Genomic DNA, 19296 nt, shown 5'->3' with positions numbered 1-19296 from the left:
CACCATAAAGCTATACCTTTAAACACACTCTTACCATAGAGCCGCTGCGGCCGCTATACTTAAGATACACACTACGCACTTTGTACGCTATTTGCGATACAGAGTCCCGTACGTTGTACGTACTTAGCGTACACACGCCGCGCTGGGGAACAAAGTACGCACAGCGCATACACACTCAATTGATATACTTTAAACCTTATTAGTAATACAATGCAATTATATGATGAAACTTTAAACCTTATGCAGCAAAGCACTGCAATGATGTTACACCTTAAACCTTATGCAGCGCTGACGGTACAAAGTACCCGCAGCGCGTACACACCTTATCAATACACTTTTAAACCTTATACAGTTAGGTAATGTAATATGCTTTAAACCTTAGCAGGGAAATGAGGACACAACACCGATATGTAGTTCACCGCTGGGTTCTAACGCCACAGTGGATTATTTGAAAGGGGATAACAATACAAATTATACACTACAAGGCTAACAAGATAAATCTACAACCGAATAATGGCTACAGTCAATGTACATACGTGAGAATATTCGCTTGCGCAACCTGGACCAGTCCTCCGCTCATCAGGTAGATAGCGTTCAGAGTCTTGTGTGACCAAACCTGCTGCAGGCTCTCTTTATTCACTTCATCCAAAACATAACACAATGGATACTGTAATTTCTTTGTTCATTGGACACAGGGATGGTCATTTACAGTACAGGAGAGGTCATAGGTCTGTTTGAATAGGTGGGCGATGTCTTTCTTAACTGCTCTTGTGGGTGGTCTCCTCTGGATTCCCCCCGCATACATAATATACAGTAAATACAGTTTAAACCTATATTCTGCTTCTGCATCTAACTATCCTCAGGAACATGCGATCTTCCTCAAACCAACACCAGAATGTTTCCCTTAAAATACCCTACAGGTGGATACCAAACACCACCTTGTAACCTTGTTCTGTCCTCTCCTATCCTGTAAAGGTGAATCCCTTTGTTCTGTAACCATTTTAAATAGCTATTTCTTTCTGATGTGGTGCAGGGGGCTATGTGTACAATGTGCACTATTTGGGTTAAATATGTAATGTTCTGATAACCCTCTATGCGCTCACAAACTCCGCCGTAAATACCCATACCACGCGCAGGTCCGCGGGAGCGATCATATGCAAATTGCGGATATGCGCACGCACGGCGGAACAAGTGGACGCGCAGCGGGCATGTGTGTGTGGTTAGTACACGGTGTATACATTACAATATTTTTCGACTTTGACACTGTTCACAACAAATACACATGCCACTGAATGACCGGATTTCCTTGCTAGCGTCTTTATTACCTTGTGTTTTTTTACTTTATTTATTTCAGTTACAATGTCTTTCAATTGTGGATTAATTGACTAACTAAAGATACGCATTCGGTCGAACAAGGCTATGCACCACGATTGAGACTAGACGCGGACACGGAACGGAAGACAGGTCTCTGTATTATAATACGATTATATGTAATGACAGGACAACTATTACATTCACAGTGGTACAGTATGTGAATTTTGTCATAATACTATTAATGTATGGCCAAAAGGACATGTGTTCTTCTCCCAAAGGTAAAAAGATAAAACTTAACCTTGCATACAGTATATAATGTAGGCTTATGGGGAAAGCCCATGGTTCGGTTTGCCACAACACACTGTGAGAGAAAACCTACAGTACTTTGCAGTGTTACCATATTCTCATATTCAAAATAAATAATAAAAACAAACCCAAACAATTTTTGTTAAAATCTACACTTTACCTGATTACTAGGTCCAGCCACTGATGAACAGAGAGAATCTTCCACATCTTCTGGTAACACAGACACATTTTCCCGAGCAACAATTGCAAGAAGGCCACTATTCCTGGTAAAGAAGACTGGCAGATCTGTGCAGGACCCAGCTCCAATAATATAATCTCCTGGAGAAAAAAAATATTATATATGTATATAAAACCTCAATACAATACAAGCTATTTATAAATCAAAAATTAAATAAAATACAAAAAAAAGGAAAAGAGCCCTGTAATAGAGACAAAAAAAAGAATTCTAAGTAAATACTGTGTCAAATAGAATTACTGTATTTCGATGCCGGCAGCGACGAGCAACAGGGGGAGCAGGGGCCATGCCGCCTTCGGTAGCATGGCCCTCACTGGCAATGTCGCTGACGATGCGTTGGAGCATGCATAGTCAGCGACATATGCATACATCAGGGCTCGACAAATCCCGGGGCCAGGTCGCCATGGCGAATAAAATTATAGTCCTGGTGACTGGATTTTAGAAGAGCTAACCTGTCAAATAGTAGCTCCCCCAAGTCACAATGCTGGCGCTTTCATTGGTGGTCAACGGAAAGCCCAGCCTCTGTGCTAGTCTAGTTCTGCCTGGCTCTCAGCTGCCGTATCCTTTAGCCCTGCTGGCTTCACATCCTATTCCCCGCGGCTTCCTCTCACTGGGACTACAGACAGGGCACACAGACACAGTACACAGAGCAATACCGAAGCCGTCCCCTGCAGCCGCACCGGGTTGTTGTCGTTGACAGGTTAGGTTCAGGAACTGCTGTCACAATCATGCGGCGCTATGAATATATAACATTAAACAGTTAGCAGCGCTCTAACCCCTGTATGTAGTATGTGCAGTATTACAGAAAATATGTATACATACTGGTTCATTGCAATAATACAGTAGATGTGTATTTACTAGATTCAATATTGTCAAGGATAATAAAGCTAAACAGTATTTATACTGCCCAAGAGCAGTTTACTTGGTTGAACACGTATTATCTCATAACATCGACTATGGTGAGTGCAGAAAATAAGGAGGGGGTAAAATTGCAGTATACACACACACAGTGTTCACAACATACAATGGAAATGGAACTTGAAATAAGGTAATTGGTGTTGCGTTACCCTATTTCAAGTTCTATTTCTATTGTATGTTGTGAACACTGTGTGCGTATACTGCAATATTACCCCTTCATTTTCTGCACTCACATTATGAGTGCAGAAAATAAAGAATCAGTATATACACATCTACTGTATAATTGCACGGAACCAGTATGTATACATATTTAATATAATACTGCACTAATTACGTACAGGTGTTAGAGAGCTGCTAACTATTGTTTAATCCTGATATCCTCACAAGATGGGCATCCTTGCCAAGCAGCAGTTGACACCTATTCATTTCTATGATTAGACAAGCCTTGTGTGGAATACACTCCCCATGGCTCCTAGCACAATGTTTACAGCTAAGGAGTTGCATGTATTCAGCTAACACACACTGATACTGGTGACACAAGTGACACAATTGCAGGTGTTCAGGGAATATAAGGCCATGCTTGTTGGTTGGCAAATGTATCTATGTTTTCCACACAATACTCTGTTTATAGCAATCCAGATATCACTGTGGACTCTACAGGTGAGACAGAGGAGTAAATTGTAGTATACCAAGAAAGCTCCACAATGCATAATTTTTTAGGGATAAGACACCGACAAAGGGTGAACGTATAAACGCCAAGAAAAACAAGAGGGGTTGTAGAGCAGGTGTGTATAAAAATATATCTAAGAAAAAAAAAGACAAAAAATAAGATCAACAAAGGAAACTAATCCAGAAATGGAGGTGGAAAAACAGGAGCAAACAAAAGATGACAGTGGTAAACAAAAATATACAACCTTAGCAGCTATACCCTAACTAAAGAGGAACAAGATCTTCTACGGAAAGGTCTTAAGTTTGCGCCTTCAAAGTAGATGAGTTTGAGGTGTTTATAGACCTTCAGCAATTTGTGCGCAAATTATCATTAAAACGATTCTTTGCAGAAAAACAAATAGAAAGGAAAAAAGAAAATTAAATAGCCACCTTAGAGGACAGTGTGAAAGTCTTTAAGAAAAAAAAAAAAAAAATCAATTTTTTTTTCCAAAACATAAGAGAGGCTGCTTTGTGGAGACATTTGAACGTCTAGTGAGAGAGGACCTAGAGAAGATGTGTCTCAAACCACAAAGAAATAGGAATTTAACATCAAAGGAAAGGCAAGCATTGAAATCCCTAAACAGTATCAACCAAATTATAATAAAACCCGCCGACAAAGGCGGCGGGTAGTGATATTAAATAGGGATGATTATCATGCGGAGGTTTTGCGCCAACTAGGCGATAAGAAAACATACAAAAAATTAAAAGGGGACCAATCTGTAAAAATTCAGAAAAAAATGGATGGCCTCTTGAATTTATATACTTTTAATGGAACTATAACTGAGGAAGAGAAAGGATATATGGGGATTGAAACACCAGCAATTCCTGTTTTATACGTATTTCCCAAAGTACATAAGTGCAAAAATAACCCACCAGGTCGCCCTATTATTGCAGGGATAAATTCAATTACATCAAACTTGTTCAGTTTTATTGATAACAAAATACAGCCATTAGTTGTCATGAACAGATCATATGTTAAGGACACCATAGCGGTTATCAATAAAATGAAGGCTATAAAATGGCAAGAAGGGTATAGATTAGTAACAGCTGATGTGAAAGCCTTATATACCTGTATACATCATCATAATGGTATGGAAGCAGTGGGCTATCATCTTGAGAAGGGAAAAGTGTGTGAAAGCACAATAAATTCTATTCTGGACAGTCTGTCATTGATTTTAACAAACAACTTTTTCTGGTATGAAGGTGATTATTATATGCAGACCTCTGGGACAGCGATGGGCACTAGGGTGGCACATAGTTATGCAAATGTATTTATGTCCCATTGGGAGGATCATGCCATATGGGCGGGACACAAATGAGGTGCCACCCTAGTGCTCTGGCTGCGTTATATAGATGATGTCCTGTTCATTTGGGGCGGGGATAAAAAATCCCTGGAGTATTTTTGCACATATTTAAACTCTAACTCCAAAAATATTGAGTTAACTTTTCAAGTAAGCACACAAGAGGCAATTTTTTTTAGATTTTACAATTTTCATTGAAAATGAGCAATTGTTAACCAAAAATTATGAAAAACCGACCAATTGTAATTCGTACTTCGATTTTAATAGCAATCATAATAACAATTGGATCCGCAGCATTCCTCTGAGCCAATTTCAAAGACTCCGACGGAATTGTACAACGGTGGAGATGTTTGATGAACAAGCAAATTAAATGGAAGAACAGTTTATTAATAAAGGTTATGATGTGCAACAAAGAAAACAAAGGAACAGAAGGGGTTAGATTTATCACTAAGTATACCTCACAGCATAAGCAATTGGAATGCATTGTAGGCAAGCATTGGGACATCTTAACAAAAGACATTCATTGGGACATTCTTAAAAAATATATGGAGTGGCAGCACGAACGGGGAGCTCCACTATAGCTGTGGAGATAATACCTCCGTGCCTCTCCCCTCGTTCCCTATATCCCTCCTAAGCATCGGCCCCTGCTGTTAGGTGATCCCCCTCTCCGCGGTGGACCAGCACCGCGGAATCGGGGAGCCGGTTTATTGGCTCCTGCGGATTGCGGCCTGTCCACCATCCAGACGCCGGGGCCTCGATTTCGGTCCGGCGCTGCCGGCCACCTACTGTACCTGCCCGGGGAGAGCCTGCCGGGGACCCTCGTCCTGCCGCCTATGCCCGGACCCCCTTCTTCGGGACCGCTGTGACTGGTGGTGCTCGGGGAGGGCAGGAGGAGTCCGGAGTCCCGGCGGCCATCTTGGACCTCGTGAGCCGGGGGGAGCCGCAGGAGACGCACGACCCGGGTGGCGCCGCATAAAGCAGAGGTGAGCCGCCCTTCTGCCCGGAGACGTTTCTCTCCCCACTGTAGCCTTACACTCCCTCCCCGTGGGAGCCTGCCGCCGTGGGCCCTGGTTGGAGCACCGGGGGGAGCACCGTCCCGTCCCTCCTGCGCTCTTGTCCTGTGGCTGGCTCCGTGGGCCTCCACTATTTCACCGGCCCTATCTAGATTATTTGGCCGGACCCCATCCCCCTGTGCTGCCGTTGTCTGGAGGGCTCTGCCTTCTCCGTCTCCCCTGACGGCCTGCACCTCTCTGTCACTCCTGCGGCTCAGGACGCGCGTTGGAGATCCCCCCTGCTTCAGCCCTCCGGAGCCCATATTATACCCTGCCTGAGGGCCTCGGCTCCCTCTCTGGCCCTGCACGCTCCTGCGCCTCCCTGCGGCCTCCTGCCCCTCCCGGCCCCGGGGGTGCCTTTACTGCTACCAAGCACAGACGCCCTTTCCCCTGCTGCCTGGTCCTGGTGCTGCCCCGGTCACTGGCTGGTCTGTGTCTCATCTCTGCAGTTCCTAGACGGGGGTGGACCTCCAGAGTGCCCTGTCTCCTGCAGCCTCTGACTGTCTGGCACCTCTCCGGGACCACGTGGGCTCCCCTCTCTGCCGAAGCCCCCCAGTCCTGTCCCACCAGCCTTGCTCGGCTGGCCACGTCATGATGCTTCTCTAGGGTCCCCGCCTTACCCCCCCTGGTCCTGAGTCTTACTGCTGGAGCGCCTTCTCTACCTCCCACCCTGCTGTCCTCCCCCTCTCTCATATGTTCACGATGCCCCGGGGTGGCAAAAAGTCACAGGGGTCCGACCTCACACCATTCCTTACTAAAAAGAGCACCCCGGCCAAGAGCAGGCCTGATGCTCCTGAACCCCCCCATGGTCCCTCCGATTCTGAGGCCGAAGATGACGATCTCACACCCCTTACCCGCAGGGACTTTCTTTCCCTCCTTAAGGAGATGCGGGATGTTAAAACCTCTGCCCAGGCTCTTCACTCCTTGAAATCCGATATTGCCGACATTGGCTCCAGAACGGATCAACTTGAACGACGAGTGGAAGAGGTGGTGTCGTTCCAGCAAGCGGTCGAGACCGACTTCCATCAACTCCGCCAAGATGTTGCCCAGTTGCAGGAGGAGCATGAGGACCAAGACAATAGGGCGAGGAGAAATAACCTGAGGATTCGGGGTATTCCTGAGCAGGTCGAGGCGGCCCACCTTGATCTTTACCTTAAGCGACTCTTTGCCCACCTGTCACCTGACACCCCTGAAGAACATCTCCTAGATCGAGCGCATCGAGCCCTGCGACCTCGCTCTCAAGACTCCTCCCAGCCCAGGGATGTCATCCTCCGACTGCACTACTTCACTGCGAAAGAGGCCATTATGAGAGAAGCCCGACGGCTGGGATCTGTGACTTTCCAGAATACCCCCCCTGCAGATCTTCCAGGACTTATCCCCGCTCACCCTGGCCAAACGTAGAAACTTTAAACCCATCACTTCCCTGCTCTCCCGCCATAATGTTAAATACCGCTGGGGTTTCCCTTTCCGTATCCTGGTTTGGCACCAAGGGAAGCTGCTCACGGCCAGGAACATACCCGAGGCTCAAACGCTGCTCTCCAAGCTGGGTATCGACACCGCGGAACAGGATATTTCTACTCAACGCCTGCCGCCGCGGACACAGCGGGACTCGCTTCAGCCCCCTCGATCTGAGTGGTTTACGGTCCCAGCTTCTGCGGCCTCCCCAGCTCCACCTTCAGTTCCCTGATGGACTTCTAGCTCTCTAATTTAATGCCTTCTCTATATAATTGTGTCGACCTTTCCTGGTCGCACTCCCCTACCCGGGGAGCTGTTTCACTTTAGATCTCCCGCATCCTGATTTCCCGACCCCTTAGTTGATTCTCGACTGTTTCGTTGTTACCTCTTGTTAAAATGTTACAATGTTGACATGTTAATATGCTGAAAACTGATAATCTGTTTTTTCCTCTACCCCCTGCCCCTCCCTTCCTTTCTGGAGCTGGCGCTCCATCTGTTCTTTGTCCCTGCTTTCTTTCCAGCTTTTTCCCTCAGGTCCCCCCAGGGGAGGTTTGCCTCCTACCTCTCGCTATGTGGTTTGTGATCCATTATCTGGACCCCATGCCGCGCCCCCTTAGGGCTTTGAGCCCTCTTGCTGACCTAGGTGCCCTTCCGACACCTAGTATCCCTTTCCCCTGTCAGCACTACCGGTCCTGGCCCCTATTGCCGGATGACCAATTACCCTCCCTTCCCCCCCGGTTTCCTTTCCTTCCTCCCTCCTTTCTGACCACGTTGTCTCTCGCTTTGTATCCTTCTTCTCTATCTCTCTTCTTCCTTCCTCTACTTTCAGTGTTCTCCGCTCCTTCTATTCTGCCTAACTCTTTATTGCTTGCCCATGGGTCTCCGGGTACTCTCCTTTAATGTGAAGGGCTTGAATAGCCCTCAAAAGAGAGGTAAGCTCTTTGCCTCCCTTAAACTCCATAAAGGCGATCTGGTCTTTCTCCAGGAGACTCACTTCCTACATAACTCCCACCCTACGCTGCAATGTAAACCATACCCTGATTATTTCCATACCTGTGACCATTCGGCCAAGAAACGGGGGGTCGCGATCTTATTTGCCCTCCACCTCACCTTTGGGCTTCTAGATTCCCATGCCGACAAGGATGGCCGGTTTCTTGGTTTAGTGGGGAAACTTAATAACAAACTCTGCACCCTAGCCAACGTCTATGCCCCTAACCAACGAGAGGAACGATTCTTTGCAAAGCTAGATACTCTCCTTACTCGAGTCCGGCAAGGCGACCTCATACTTGCTGGGGACTTCAACTCTGTTTTAAATCCACAGATAGACCGCTCTCCCTCTCTCCCCACTGCTTCCCCGTCGGATTCCCTCCGCTCTAGATCCCTCCACCGTCTCATGCGATCCCAGTTTCTCTATGACTCCTGGAGGTTAAAAGACCCCTCTGCTCGTGACTATACCTTTTATTCTGCTCCTCATAATTCCTACTCCCGCATTGATATGGTCCTGCTCAGCCACGATCTCGCCTTGAATCTCCATGCTGCCCATATTCACCCATTGATCTGGTCTGGTCATGCCCCTATCTCTTGCGACGTCTCGGGTCTGATCTCACGCCCCCGTCCCATGACATGGCGTCATAATGACTCCCTCCTTCACAACCCGGAGATACGTTCCCATCTTCGGGACAAGATTTCCGACTATTTCACTCTGAACGATACCCCTGATATTTCTAGGTTCACTCTCTGGCTGGCACACAAGGCAGTTCTTCGTGGGCACATTATCAGCCTGGCCTCAAAAACCAAAAAGCAATCCCTCACACAGTTTAACAAACTCTCTATTAAACTCCACACACTTGAGACCCAGCATAAGGCGTCCTCCGACCAGGCTGTCTTGTCTGAACTCCGTACTGTTAAGGCAGAACTTGATCTCCTTCTCTCCAGACGGGTGGCCAAACATCTTAAGTGGCTTTGCCAGTCTTTTTACGAGAAAGGAGACAAGGCGGACAAGATCCTGGCGGCACGACTCCGTTCCACGAGAGCCAAAACTAATATTATCTCTATCAGAAACTCTCTCAATCAGCTTGTTCATGACCCCACCGCCATCAGGGTTGCCTTCCAATCCTATTACGCTGACCTGTACAACCTTCCACCCCCCTCACCTAGTTCTTCCCCTCTGCCCCACTCTAATCTAGTCTCTCACTTTCTTTCAGCTTCTAACTTGCCTAGATTGCCTCAGGACGCCATGGCCATCTTAACAGTGAGATCTCGGTGGAAGAAATTGCCGAGACTATACTCATGCAAAAAATTGGTAAATCCACGGGCCCGGATGGGTTCACAGCTCTTTACTACAAATTTTTTTACGATCTTCTCTCCCCCCACCTTCAGTCCCTGTTTAATAGGATTGTCCATGGCAACCCCTTTCCCCCTGAGATGTTGGAGGCTAGAATTGTGGTGATCCCTAAGGAAGGCAAGGACACCCTTAACTGGGCTAGCTACCGCCCTATATCTCTCTTGGACTTGACCAAATCTTTGCTAAAATCCTAGCCAACCGCCTTAACCCGTATCTCCCTTCCCTTGTCCATTACGACCAGGTGGGGTTTATCCCGGGCCGTCAAGCGAGGGATAACACCATACGTGCAATTGATCTTATACACATCTCGAACTCCAGGGGATCCCCCACTATCATGCTCTCCTTAGATGCTGAAAAGGCATTTGACCGGATCTCATGGAGTTTTCTGAGAGCCGCCCTGGAGGCCTATGGCTTGTCTGGTGGCTTTCTCACTGGTGTCCTGGCACTATACTCCGCCCCCTCTGCCACAGTCTTAATCAATGGCGTCCCGTCTGCTCCGGTTAGCATTTCAAATGGTACACGTCAGGGATGCCCCCTCTCACCGCTAATATTTGCCCTCATTATTGAGCCCCTCGCTTCTCAAATTAGAGCTCATCCAGATATACACGGTATACAAGTAGGCCGTATCGATTCTAAAATCTCCCTCTTCGCTGACTACATTCTACTTTCTCTGACCCAGCCCCTTATCCCACTCCCAAATTTATTTTCAGTCCTGCATTCTTACAGCCTTATATCAGGGTACAAGATCAACTATTCCAAATCCGAGGCTATGCTGCTTCATGTCCCTCACCGAGAGGCTGAGTCCCTTCGCGCCAACTTTAATTTTAAATGGCAGCCCACAAAGATTAAATATTTGGGGATTTATTTGACCTCCAGCTATGACTCTCTCTTCCGGGAAAACTTTCCACCCCTCCTCACCAACACACTCGCTGACCTGACATCCTGGAACAGTCTTTTCATTTCGTGGCTGGGCAGGTTCATAGCGGTTAAAATGACCATAGTCCCCAAATGGCTTTACCTTTTCCAGACCCTCCCGGTGGCAGTCCCGGCCTCCTTTCTTCGCACTATCCAACAAGCCCTCGTGCGTTTTATCTGGAACCACAGACCCCCCCCCGCATCACCGCCAATACCCTGAAACGGCCAACCTCCGCTGGCGGTAGGGGTCTTCCTGATATCAAACTCTACTATCTAGCCTCCCACCTATCCCATATTGTCACCTCTTATGCTCCTCCGGGGTCTGTATCCTGGTTGGATATTGAGGCAGCCCTCGTTAGCCTCTCGGACCTGACCCCTTTATGGGGTCTGCCCACTACCTCCCGACCTCCAACCTCCTCCCCACTATTAAATTTAACCTTAAAATTTGGGACTCCCTCTCCCTGAAGATGGGTCTTACCACTATCCCCTTGCCCTTGACCCCTATCTGGCAGAACCCTATGTTTCCTCCTGGATTTTCGATTACGAGATTCCCTACATGGATAACGCTGGGCTTCAAATTTCTGACTAATTTTGCCGATCGGGGTCAATGGCTGTCCCTACCTGACCTCCAACAGAAGACCCCTTCGTACCCACTTAATCCCTTCCAATTTCTACAAATCCGCCACTTCCTAGGTTCTCTGCCCTCCTCCGCTTTGCTTCGTGTCCTCACCCCCTTTGAAAGTTTATGCATTAACTCTCACCTCTCCAAAGGCTTAATCTCCCAACTTTACTCCCTTTTACTAGATTCTTCCCTTCCCTCCTCCCGGCCCCACGAGCTCGCATGGGAACGTGATCTTGGACCTCCCCCAGAGAGCGGAGATTGGGAGGACATGAGACTGGGGATTGCTAAATGCTCTATTGCTACTGCTTTTAAGGAGACGGCCTACAAAATTTACTACCGTTGGTACTACACGGGTGACAGACTTCACAAACTCTTTCCGTCTTCCTCCCCTAGTTGCTGGAGGAACTGCAGATCTAGAGGCACTATGCTACACATATGGTGGACCTGCCCGTCCATCGCTTCCTTTTGGAATCTAGTCCACTCCCTCCTTAACTCGCTTTTGGATTCCCCCGTGCTGAAAGATCCCTGGATCTTTTTGCTGTGTTACCCTCCCCCGATGCTTAATAAATTCTCCCAAAAACTGGCCACACATTCTAACGGCGGCGAAGTCGCTGATAGCTCTTCACTGGAAGAACCCCTCTCCGCCCTCTCTCCCGTCTCTTAAAACCAAAATTTGGCATATTGCGTCAATGGAGAAGATTACATATTATCTCCACGACCGGGGTCACATATTTGAGCAGGTCTGGGCCCCCTGGCTCGCTGCTGAACGTAGATCGCCGTCCCCCTCTCTTGCTCCTAGTTCTTTCCGCAGACCCATGGGCATTACCTACTGCTCCTCCTCCATGCCTCCCTCTTCTTCTCTTTTCTCTCCCTCTCTCCTCTTCCTTCTCTCTTCCTTATCTTCTCTCGTCTCTCCCTTGACCTCCCTCTCTCTCCTGATCTCACTATTTCCAGGATATGTACTGTGATTGGATTATACCGTGGTTTCCCACCCCCCTGTCCCCCTTCCCCTTCTTCCCTTCCCTCTCCGAATCTCATACTTGATTGCTATTGTTCTTTTTTTGATTAATCTCGCTGTTTATTTTAAAATTGTGGTTTCTGCTGGACGTTGGATCTTATGACCACCTGTCCCATATGTCCATGTAATGTTTCTCTATCATGTTTAACCACGTACAAATAAAGAATTAAAAAAAAATATATATATAATAAGAATTTACTCACCGGTAATTCTATTTCTCGTAGTCCGTAGTGGATGCTGGGGACTCCGTCAGGACCATGGGGAATAGCGGCTCCGCAGGAGACAGGGCACAAAATTTAAAAGTTTGACCACTAGGTGGTGTGTACTGGCTCCTCCCCCTATGACCCTCCTCCAAGCCTCAGTTAGGATACTGTGCCCGGACGAGCGTACACAATAAGGAAGGATTTTGAATCCCGGGTAAGACTCATACCAGCCACACCAATCACACCGTACAACTTGTGATCTGAACCCAGTTAACAGTATGATAACGTAGGAGCCTCTGAAAAGATGGCTCACAACAATAAACAACCCGATTTTTTTTTTAACAATAACTATGTACAAGTATTGCAGACAATCCGCACTTGGGATGGGCGCCCAGCATCCACTACGGACTACGAGAAATAGAATTACCGGTGAGTAAATTCTTATTTTCTCTGACGTCCTAGTGGATGCTGGGGACTCCGTCAGGACCATGGGGATTATACCAAAGCTCCCAAACGGGCGGGAGAGTGCGGATGACTCTGCAGCACCGAATGAGAGAACTCCAGGTCCTCCTTAGCCAGGGTATCAAATTTGTAGAATTTTACAAACGTGTTCTCCCCTGACCACGTAGCTGCTCGGCAGAGTTGTAATGCCGAGACCCCTCGGGCAGCCGCCCAAGATGAGCCCACCTTCCTTGTGGAGTGGGCATTGACAGATTTAGGCTGTGGCAGGCCTGCCACAGAATGTGCCAGTTGAATTGTGCTACAAATCCAACGAGCAATCGTCTGCTTAGAAGCAGGAGCACCCAGCTTGTTGGGTGCATACAGTATAAACAGCGAGTCAGATTTTCTGACTCCAGCCGTCCTTGAAATATATATTTTCAATGCTCTGACAACGTCCAGCAACTTGGAATCCTCCAAATCGCTAGTAGCCGCAGGCACCACAATAGGCTGGTTCAGGTGAAACGCTGATACCACCTTAGGCAGAAAATGAGGACGCGTCCTCAATTCTGCCCTGTCCGAATGGAAAATCAGATATGGGCTTTTATACGATAAAGCCGCCAATTCCGACACTCTCCTGGCTGAAGCCAGGGCCAGTAGCATGGTTACTTTCCATGTAAGATATTTCAAATCTACCGATTTGAGTGGCTCAAACCAATGGGATTTGAGAAAATCCAAAACTACATTGAGATCCCACGGTGCCACTGGGGGCACAACCGGGGGCTGTATATGTAGTACTCCTTTTACAAAAGTCTGGACTTCAGGAACTGAAGCCAATTCTTTCTGGAAGAAAATCGACAGGGCCGAAATTTGAACCTTAATGGACCCTAATTTGAGGCCCATAGATAATCCTGTTTGCAGGAAATGTAGGAATCGTGCGGTGATAATGTTGTGCAGTCACCTCCTTCCTGGCTTTGACCAGGGTAGGGATGACCTCTTCCGGAATGCCTTTTTCCCTTAGGATCCGGCGTTCAACCGCCATGCCGTCAAACGCAGCCGCGGTAAGTCTTGGAATAGACACGGTCCCTGCTGAAGCAGATCCCTTCTTAGAGGTAAGATGTAAATACAGCGCTTTTTGACACAATATGTATTTAAAATAAAAATAAGTATTTAATAATAACTTGTTTTTTTATATAAAACAGTAAAATATAATAAAATTAAGGCAGTTATGTTTACACCTGTAACACAATATGTCACAAAGAACCTGGTGGACTAGAATTTGTAAATACTGACACTAACTGGTATATTTTGCACACATCAGCATATTTTATGACCAACAAATAAACAGTCAAGTATATGGACCAAATAAATAATAGTTCATCCGAGTGGATGTTGTTACCACATCTGTGTTCCGTTTAAAGAGGTTCCCATATAGTGCAAAGTCCGTATGGCAACGGCGACAATTGTTTGGGTCCTGGTTCACAGTTCACTCGGAACTCCGTGTTCCATTGAATGGACTCTCCTGTGGAAATGGTTGGCAAAAGGCAATGCCTGTAAGGGTCCTGGTTCACGGAGATGAAAAGGTGCAGGGTCCTGACTGTAAGAGGTGGCTTGATGAAAGTGCAGGTCAGCAAGTGTCCACACAGGTCTTGGTCTAACGCGTTTCGTTGCTCCAGGCAACTTTTTCAAAGGTGATGTGACATTGAAAGTGGTCACCCTTTTATAGGGGAAATGATGTAATCATTGCAAACAGCTGAGATTTAATTGTTATTCTAAACATGTTAATAATATGATACCAGAACAAATCTAGTGTAAATACTCATAATAGAGAGTCTATACATATACATAATTAGTAAAAACGAAACTGGAGACGAGAGAACTGGTTATTTTTATTCATTTAATTCTTATTATATTTCTGGTCATGTGATCTCTAATTGAGTTTTCTCCAATAGGGATTTGTTAATCAGTCATGTGGAAGTCGATCACGTGACCGGAACAGCATGCGTTCCAATCTCAAACCATTAATAAACCTTAACACGACTTCCTCATTAGACTAGTCATGTGACTTCCACATGACTGATTAACAAATCCCTATTGGAGAAAACTCAATTAGAGATCACATGACCAGAAATATAATAAGAATTAAATGAATAAAAATAACCAGTTCTCTCGTCTCCAGTTTCGTTTTTACTAATTATGTATATGTATAGACTCTCTATTATGAGTATTTACACTAGATTTGTTCTGGTATCATATTATTAACATGTTTAGAATAACAATTAAATCTCAGCTGTTTGCAATGATTACATCATTTCCCCTATAAAAGGGTGACCACTTTCAATGTCACATCACCTTTGAAAAAGTTGCCTGGAGCAACGAAACGCGTTAGGCCAAGACCTGTGTGGACACTTGCTGACCTGCACTTTCATCAAGCCACCTCTTACAGTCAGGACCCTGCACCTTTTCATCTCCGTGAACCAGGACCCTTACAGGCATTGCCTTTTGCCAACCATTTCCACAGGAGAGTCCATTCAATGGAACACGGAGTTCCGAGTGAACTGTGAACCAGGACCCAAACAATTGTCGCCGTTGCCATACGGACTTTGCACTATATGGGAACCTCTTTAAACGGAACACAGATGTGGTAACAACATCCACTCGGATGAACTATTATTTATTTGGTCCATATACTTGACTGTTTATTTGTTGGTCATAAAATATGCTGATGTGTGCAAAATATACCAGTTAGTGTCAGTATTTACAAATTCTAGTCCACCAGGTTCTTTGTGACATATTGTGTTACAGGTGTAAACATAACTGCCTTAATTTTATTATATTTTACTGTTTTATATAAAAAAACAAGTTATTATTAAATACTTATTTTTATTTTAAATACATATTGTGTCAAAAAGCGCTGTATTTACATCTTTTCTCTTGTTATCCAAAGGGTTTGACTACCCCTATTTATTCAGCTGCTAGGAAAAACATACTCATAACAGCGCCTATATATATACTTGTTATATATACCTTTCCACCCTTCTTAGAGGTAGAGGCCACGGATCTTCCGTGAGCATCTCCTGAAGTTCCGGGTACCAAGTCCTTCTTGGCCAGTCCGGAGCCACTAGTATCGTTCTTACTCCCCTTTGCCGTATAATTCTCAGTACCTTGGGTATGAGAGGCAGAGGAGGGAACACATACACTGACTGGTACACCCATGGTGTTACCAGAGCGTCCACAGCTATTGCCTGAGGGTCTCTTGACCTGGCGCAATACCTGTCCAGTTTTTTGTTGAGGCGGGACGCCATCATGTCCACCATTGGTCTTTCCCAATGGACTACAATCATGTGGAAGACTTCTGGATGAAGTCCCCACTCTCCCGGGTGAAGATCGTGTCTGCTGAGAAAGTCTGCTTCCCAGTTGTCCACTCCCGGGATGAACACTGCTGACAGTGCTATCACATGATTTTCCGCCCAGCGAAGAATCCTTGCAGCTTCTGCCATTGCCCTCCTGCTTCTTGTGCCGCCCTGTCTGTTTACGTGGGCGACTGCCGTGATGTTGTCCGACTGGATCAACACCGGCTGACCCTGAAGAAGAGGTTTTGCCAGGCTTAGAGCATTGTAGATTGCTCTTAGTTCCAGTATATTTATGTGAAGAGACGTTTCCAGGCTTGACCACACGCCCTGGAAGTTTCTTCCTTGTGTGACCGCTCCCCAGCCTCTCAGGCTGGCATCCGTGGTCACTAGGACCCAGTTCTGTATGCCGAATCTGCGGCCCTCTAACAGATGAGCACTCTGCAACCACCATAGCAGAGAGACCCTTGTCCTTGTCGACAATTTTATCCGCTGATGCATCTGCAGATGCGATCCGGACCATTTGTCTAGCAGATCCCACTGAAAAATTCGTGCATGGAATCTGCCGAATGGAATCGCTTCGTAAGAAGCCACCATTTTTCCCAGGACTCTTGTGCATTGATGCACAGACACTGTCCCTGGTTTTAGGAGGTTCCTGACTAGTTCGGATAACTCCCTGGCTTTCTCCTCCGGAAGAAATACCTTTTTCTGAACAGTGTCCAGAATCATCCCTAGGAACAGCAGACGTGTCGTCGGGATCAGTTGGGATTTTGGAAAATTCAGAATCCACCCGTGCTGTTGGAGCACTACTTGAGTTAGTGCTACTCCGACCTCCAGCTGTTCTCTGGATCTTGCCCTTATCAGGAGATCGTCCAAGTAAGGGATAATTAATACGCCTTCTCTTCGAAGAAGGATCATCATTTCGGCCATTACCTTGGTAAAGACCCTGGGTGCCGTGGACAATCCAAACGGCAGCGTCTGAAACTGATAATGACAGTTTTGTACCACGAACCTGAGGTACCCTTGGTGTGAAGGGCAAATTGGGACATGAAGGTAAGCATCCTTGATGTCCAAGGACACCATAAAATCCCCTTCTTCCAGATTCGCTATCACTGCTCTGAGTGACTCCATCTTGAACTTGAATTTTTGTATGTACAGGTTCAGAGATTTCAGATTTAGAATAGGTCTTACCGAGCCGTCCGGCTTCGGTACCACAAATAGCGTGGAGTAATACCCCTTTCCCTGTTGTAGAAGGGGTACCTTGATTATCACCTGCTGAGAATACAGCTTGTGAATGGCTTCCAATACCGTCGCCCTGTCTGAGGGAGACGTTGGCAAAGCAGATTTTAGGAACCGGCGAGGGGGAGACTTCTCGAATTCCAACCTGTAACCCTGAGATACTACCTGCAGGATCAGGGGTCCACCTGCGAGTGAGCCCACTGTGCGCTGAAATTCTTGAGGCGACCCCCCACCGCCCCTGAGTCCGCTTGTAAGGTCCCAGCGTCATGCTGAGGCCTTTGCAGAAGCCGGGGAGGACTTCTGCTCCTGGGAAGGGGCTGCTTGCTGCAGTCTCTTACCCTTTCCTTTGCCTCGGGGCAAATATGAATGTCCTTTTGCTCGCTTGTTCTTATAGGAACGAAAGGACTGCGGCTGAAAAGACTGCGTCTTTTTCTGCTGGGAGGGGACTTGAGGTAAAAAGGTGGACTTCCCGGCTGTTGCCGTGGCTACCAAATCCGATAGACCGACCCCAAATAATTCCTCCCCTTTATACGGCAATACTTCCATATGCCGTTTGGAATCCGCATCGCCTGACCACTGTCGTGTCCATAGACTTCTTCTGGCAGATATGGACATCGCACTTACTCTTGATGCCAGAGTGCAGATATCCCTCTGTGCATCTCGCATATAAAGGAATGCATCCTTTAATTGCTCTATAGTCAATAAAATACTGTCCCTATCCAGGGTATCAATATTTTCAGTCAGGGAATCCGACCAAGCCACCCCAGCACTGCACATCCAGGCTGAGGCGATTGCTGGTCGCAGTATAACACCAGTACGTGTGTATATACTTTTTTGAGTATTTTCCAGCCTCCTATCAGCTGGATCCTTGAGGGCGGCCGTATCAGGAGACGGTAACGCCACTTGATTGGATAAACGTGTGAGCGCCTTGTCCACCCTAGGGGGTGTTTCCCAGCGCGCCCTAACCTCTGGCGGGAAAGGGTATAACGCCAATAACTTCTTTGAAATTAGCAGTTTTTTATCAGGGGTAACCCACGCTTCATCACACACGTCATTCAATTCCTCTGATTCAGGAAAAACTACAGGTAGTTTTTTCAGACCCCACATAATACCCCTTTTTGTGGTACTTGCAGTATCAGAGATATGCAAAGCCTCCTTCATTGCCGTGATCATATAACGTGTGGCCCTACTGGAAAATACGTTCGTTTCTTCACCGTCGACACTAGATTCGGTGTCCGTGTCTGGGTCTGTGTCGACCGACTGAGGCAAAGGGCGTTTTACAGCCCCTGACGGTGTTTGAGACGCCTGTACAGGTACTAACTGGTTTGCCGGTCGTCTCATGTCGTCAACCGACTTTTGCAGCGTGCTGACATTATCACGTAATTCCATAAACAAAGCCATCCATTCCGGTGTCGACTCCCTAGGGGGTGACATCACCATTACCGGCAATTGCTCCGCCTCCACACCAACATCGTCCTCATACATGTCGACACACACGTACCGACACACAGCAGACACACAGGGAATGCTCTGATAGAAGACAGGACCCCACTAGCCCTTTGGGGAGACAGAGGGAGAGTTTGCCAGCACACACCAAAGCGCTATAATTATATAGGAACAACCTTATAATAAGTGTTGTTTCCTAATAGCTGCTTAAATATATATAATATCGCCAAAAAATGCCCCCCCCTCTCTGTTTTTTACCCTGTTTCTGTAGTGCAGTGCAGGGGAGAGCCTGGGAGCCTTCCTAGCAGCGGAGCTGTGTAGGAAAATGGCACTGTGTGCTGAGGAGATAGGCCCCGCCCCCTATTCCGGCGGGCTCTTCTTCCGGTTTTTCTGAGACCTGGCAGGGGTGAAATACATCCATATAGCCTCATG

General features: G+C 46.8%; 1 protein-coding gene across 1 annotated transcript in view; it reads right to left on the bottom strand.

The window, feature by feature from the left end:
- Positions 1–19296, bottom strand: part of NUP133 (nucleoporin 133) — a 456783-nt gene that overhangs the window by 260473 nt on the left and 177014 nt on the right. Inside the window, exon 11 of the mRNA XM_063917554.1 lies at positions 1781–1938. Coding sequence (XP_063773624.1) covers positions 1781–1938 — 158 coding nt within the window. The remainder of the gene's footprint in view (positions 1–1780; positions 1939–19296) is intronic.

This window comes from Pseudophryne corroboree, chromosome 4, assembly GCF_028390025.1.
Source record: "Pseudophryne corroboree isolate aPseCor3 chromosome 4, aPseCor3.hap2, whole genome shotgun sequence".
Taxonomy (NCBI): domain Eukaryota; kingdom Metazoa; phylum Chordata; class Amphibia; order Anura; family Myobatrachidae; genus Pseudophryne; species Pseudophryne corroboree.
The sequence above is the reverse complement of the archived record's forward strand: the minus strand, read 5'-3'. Positions and strand labels throughout refer to the sequence as shown.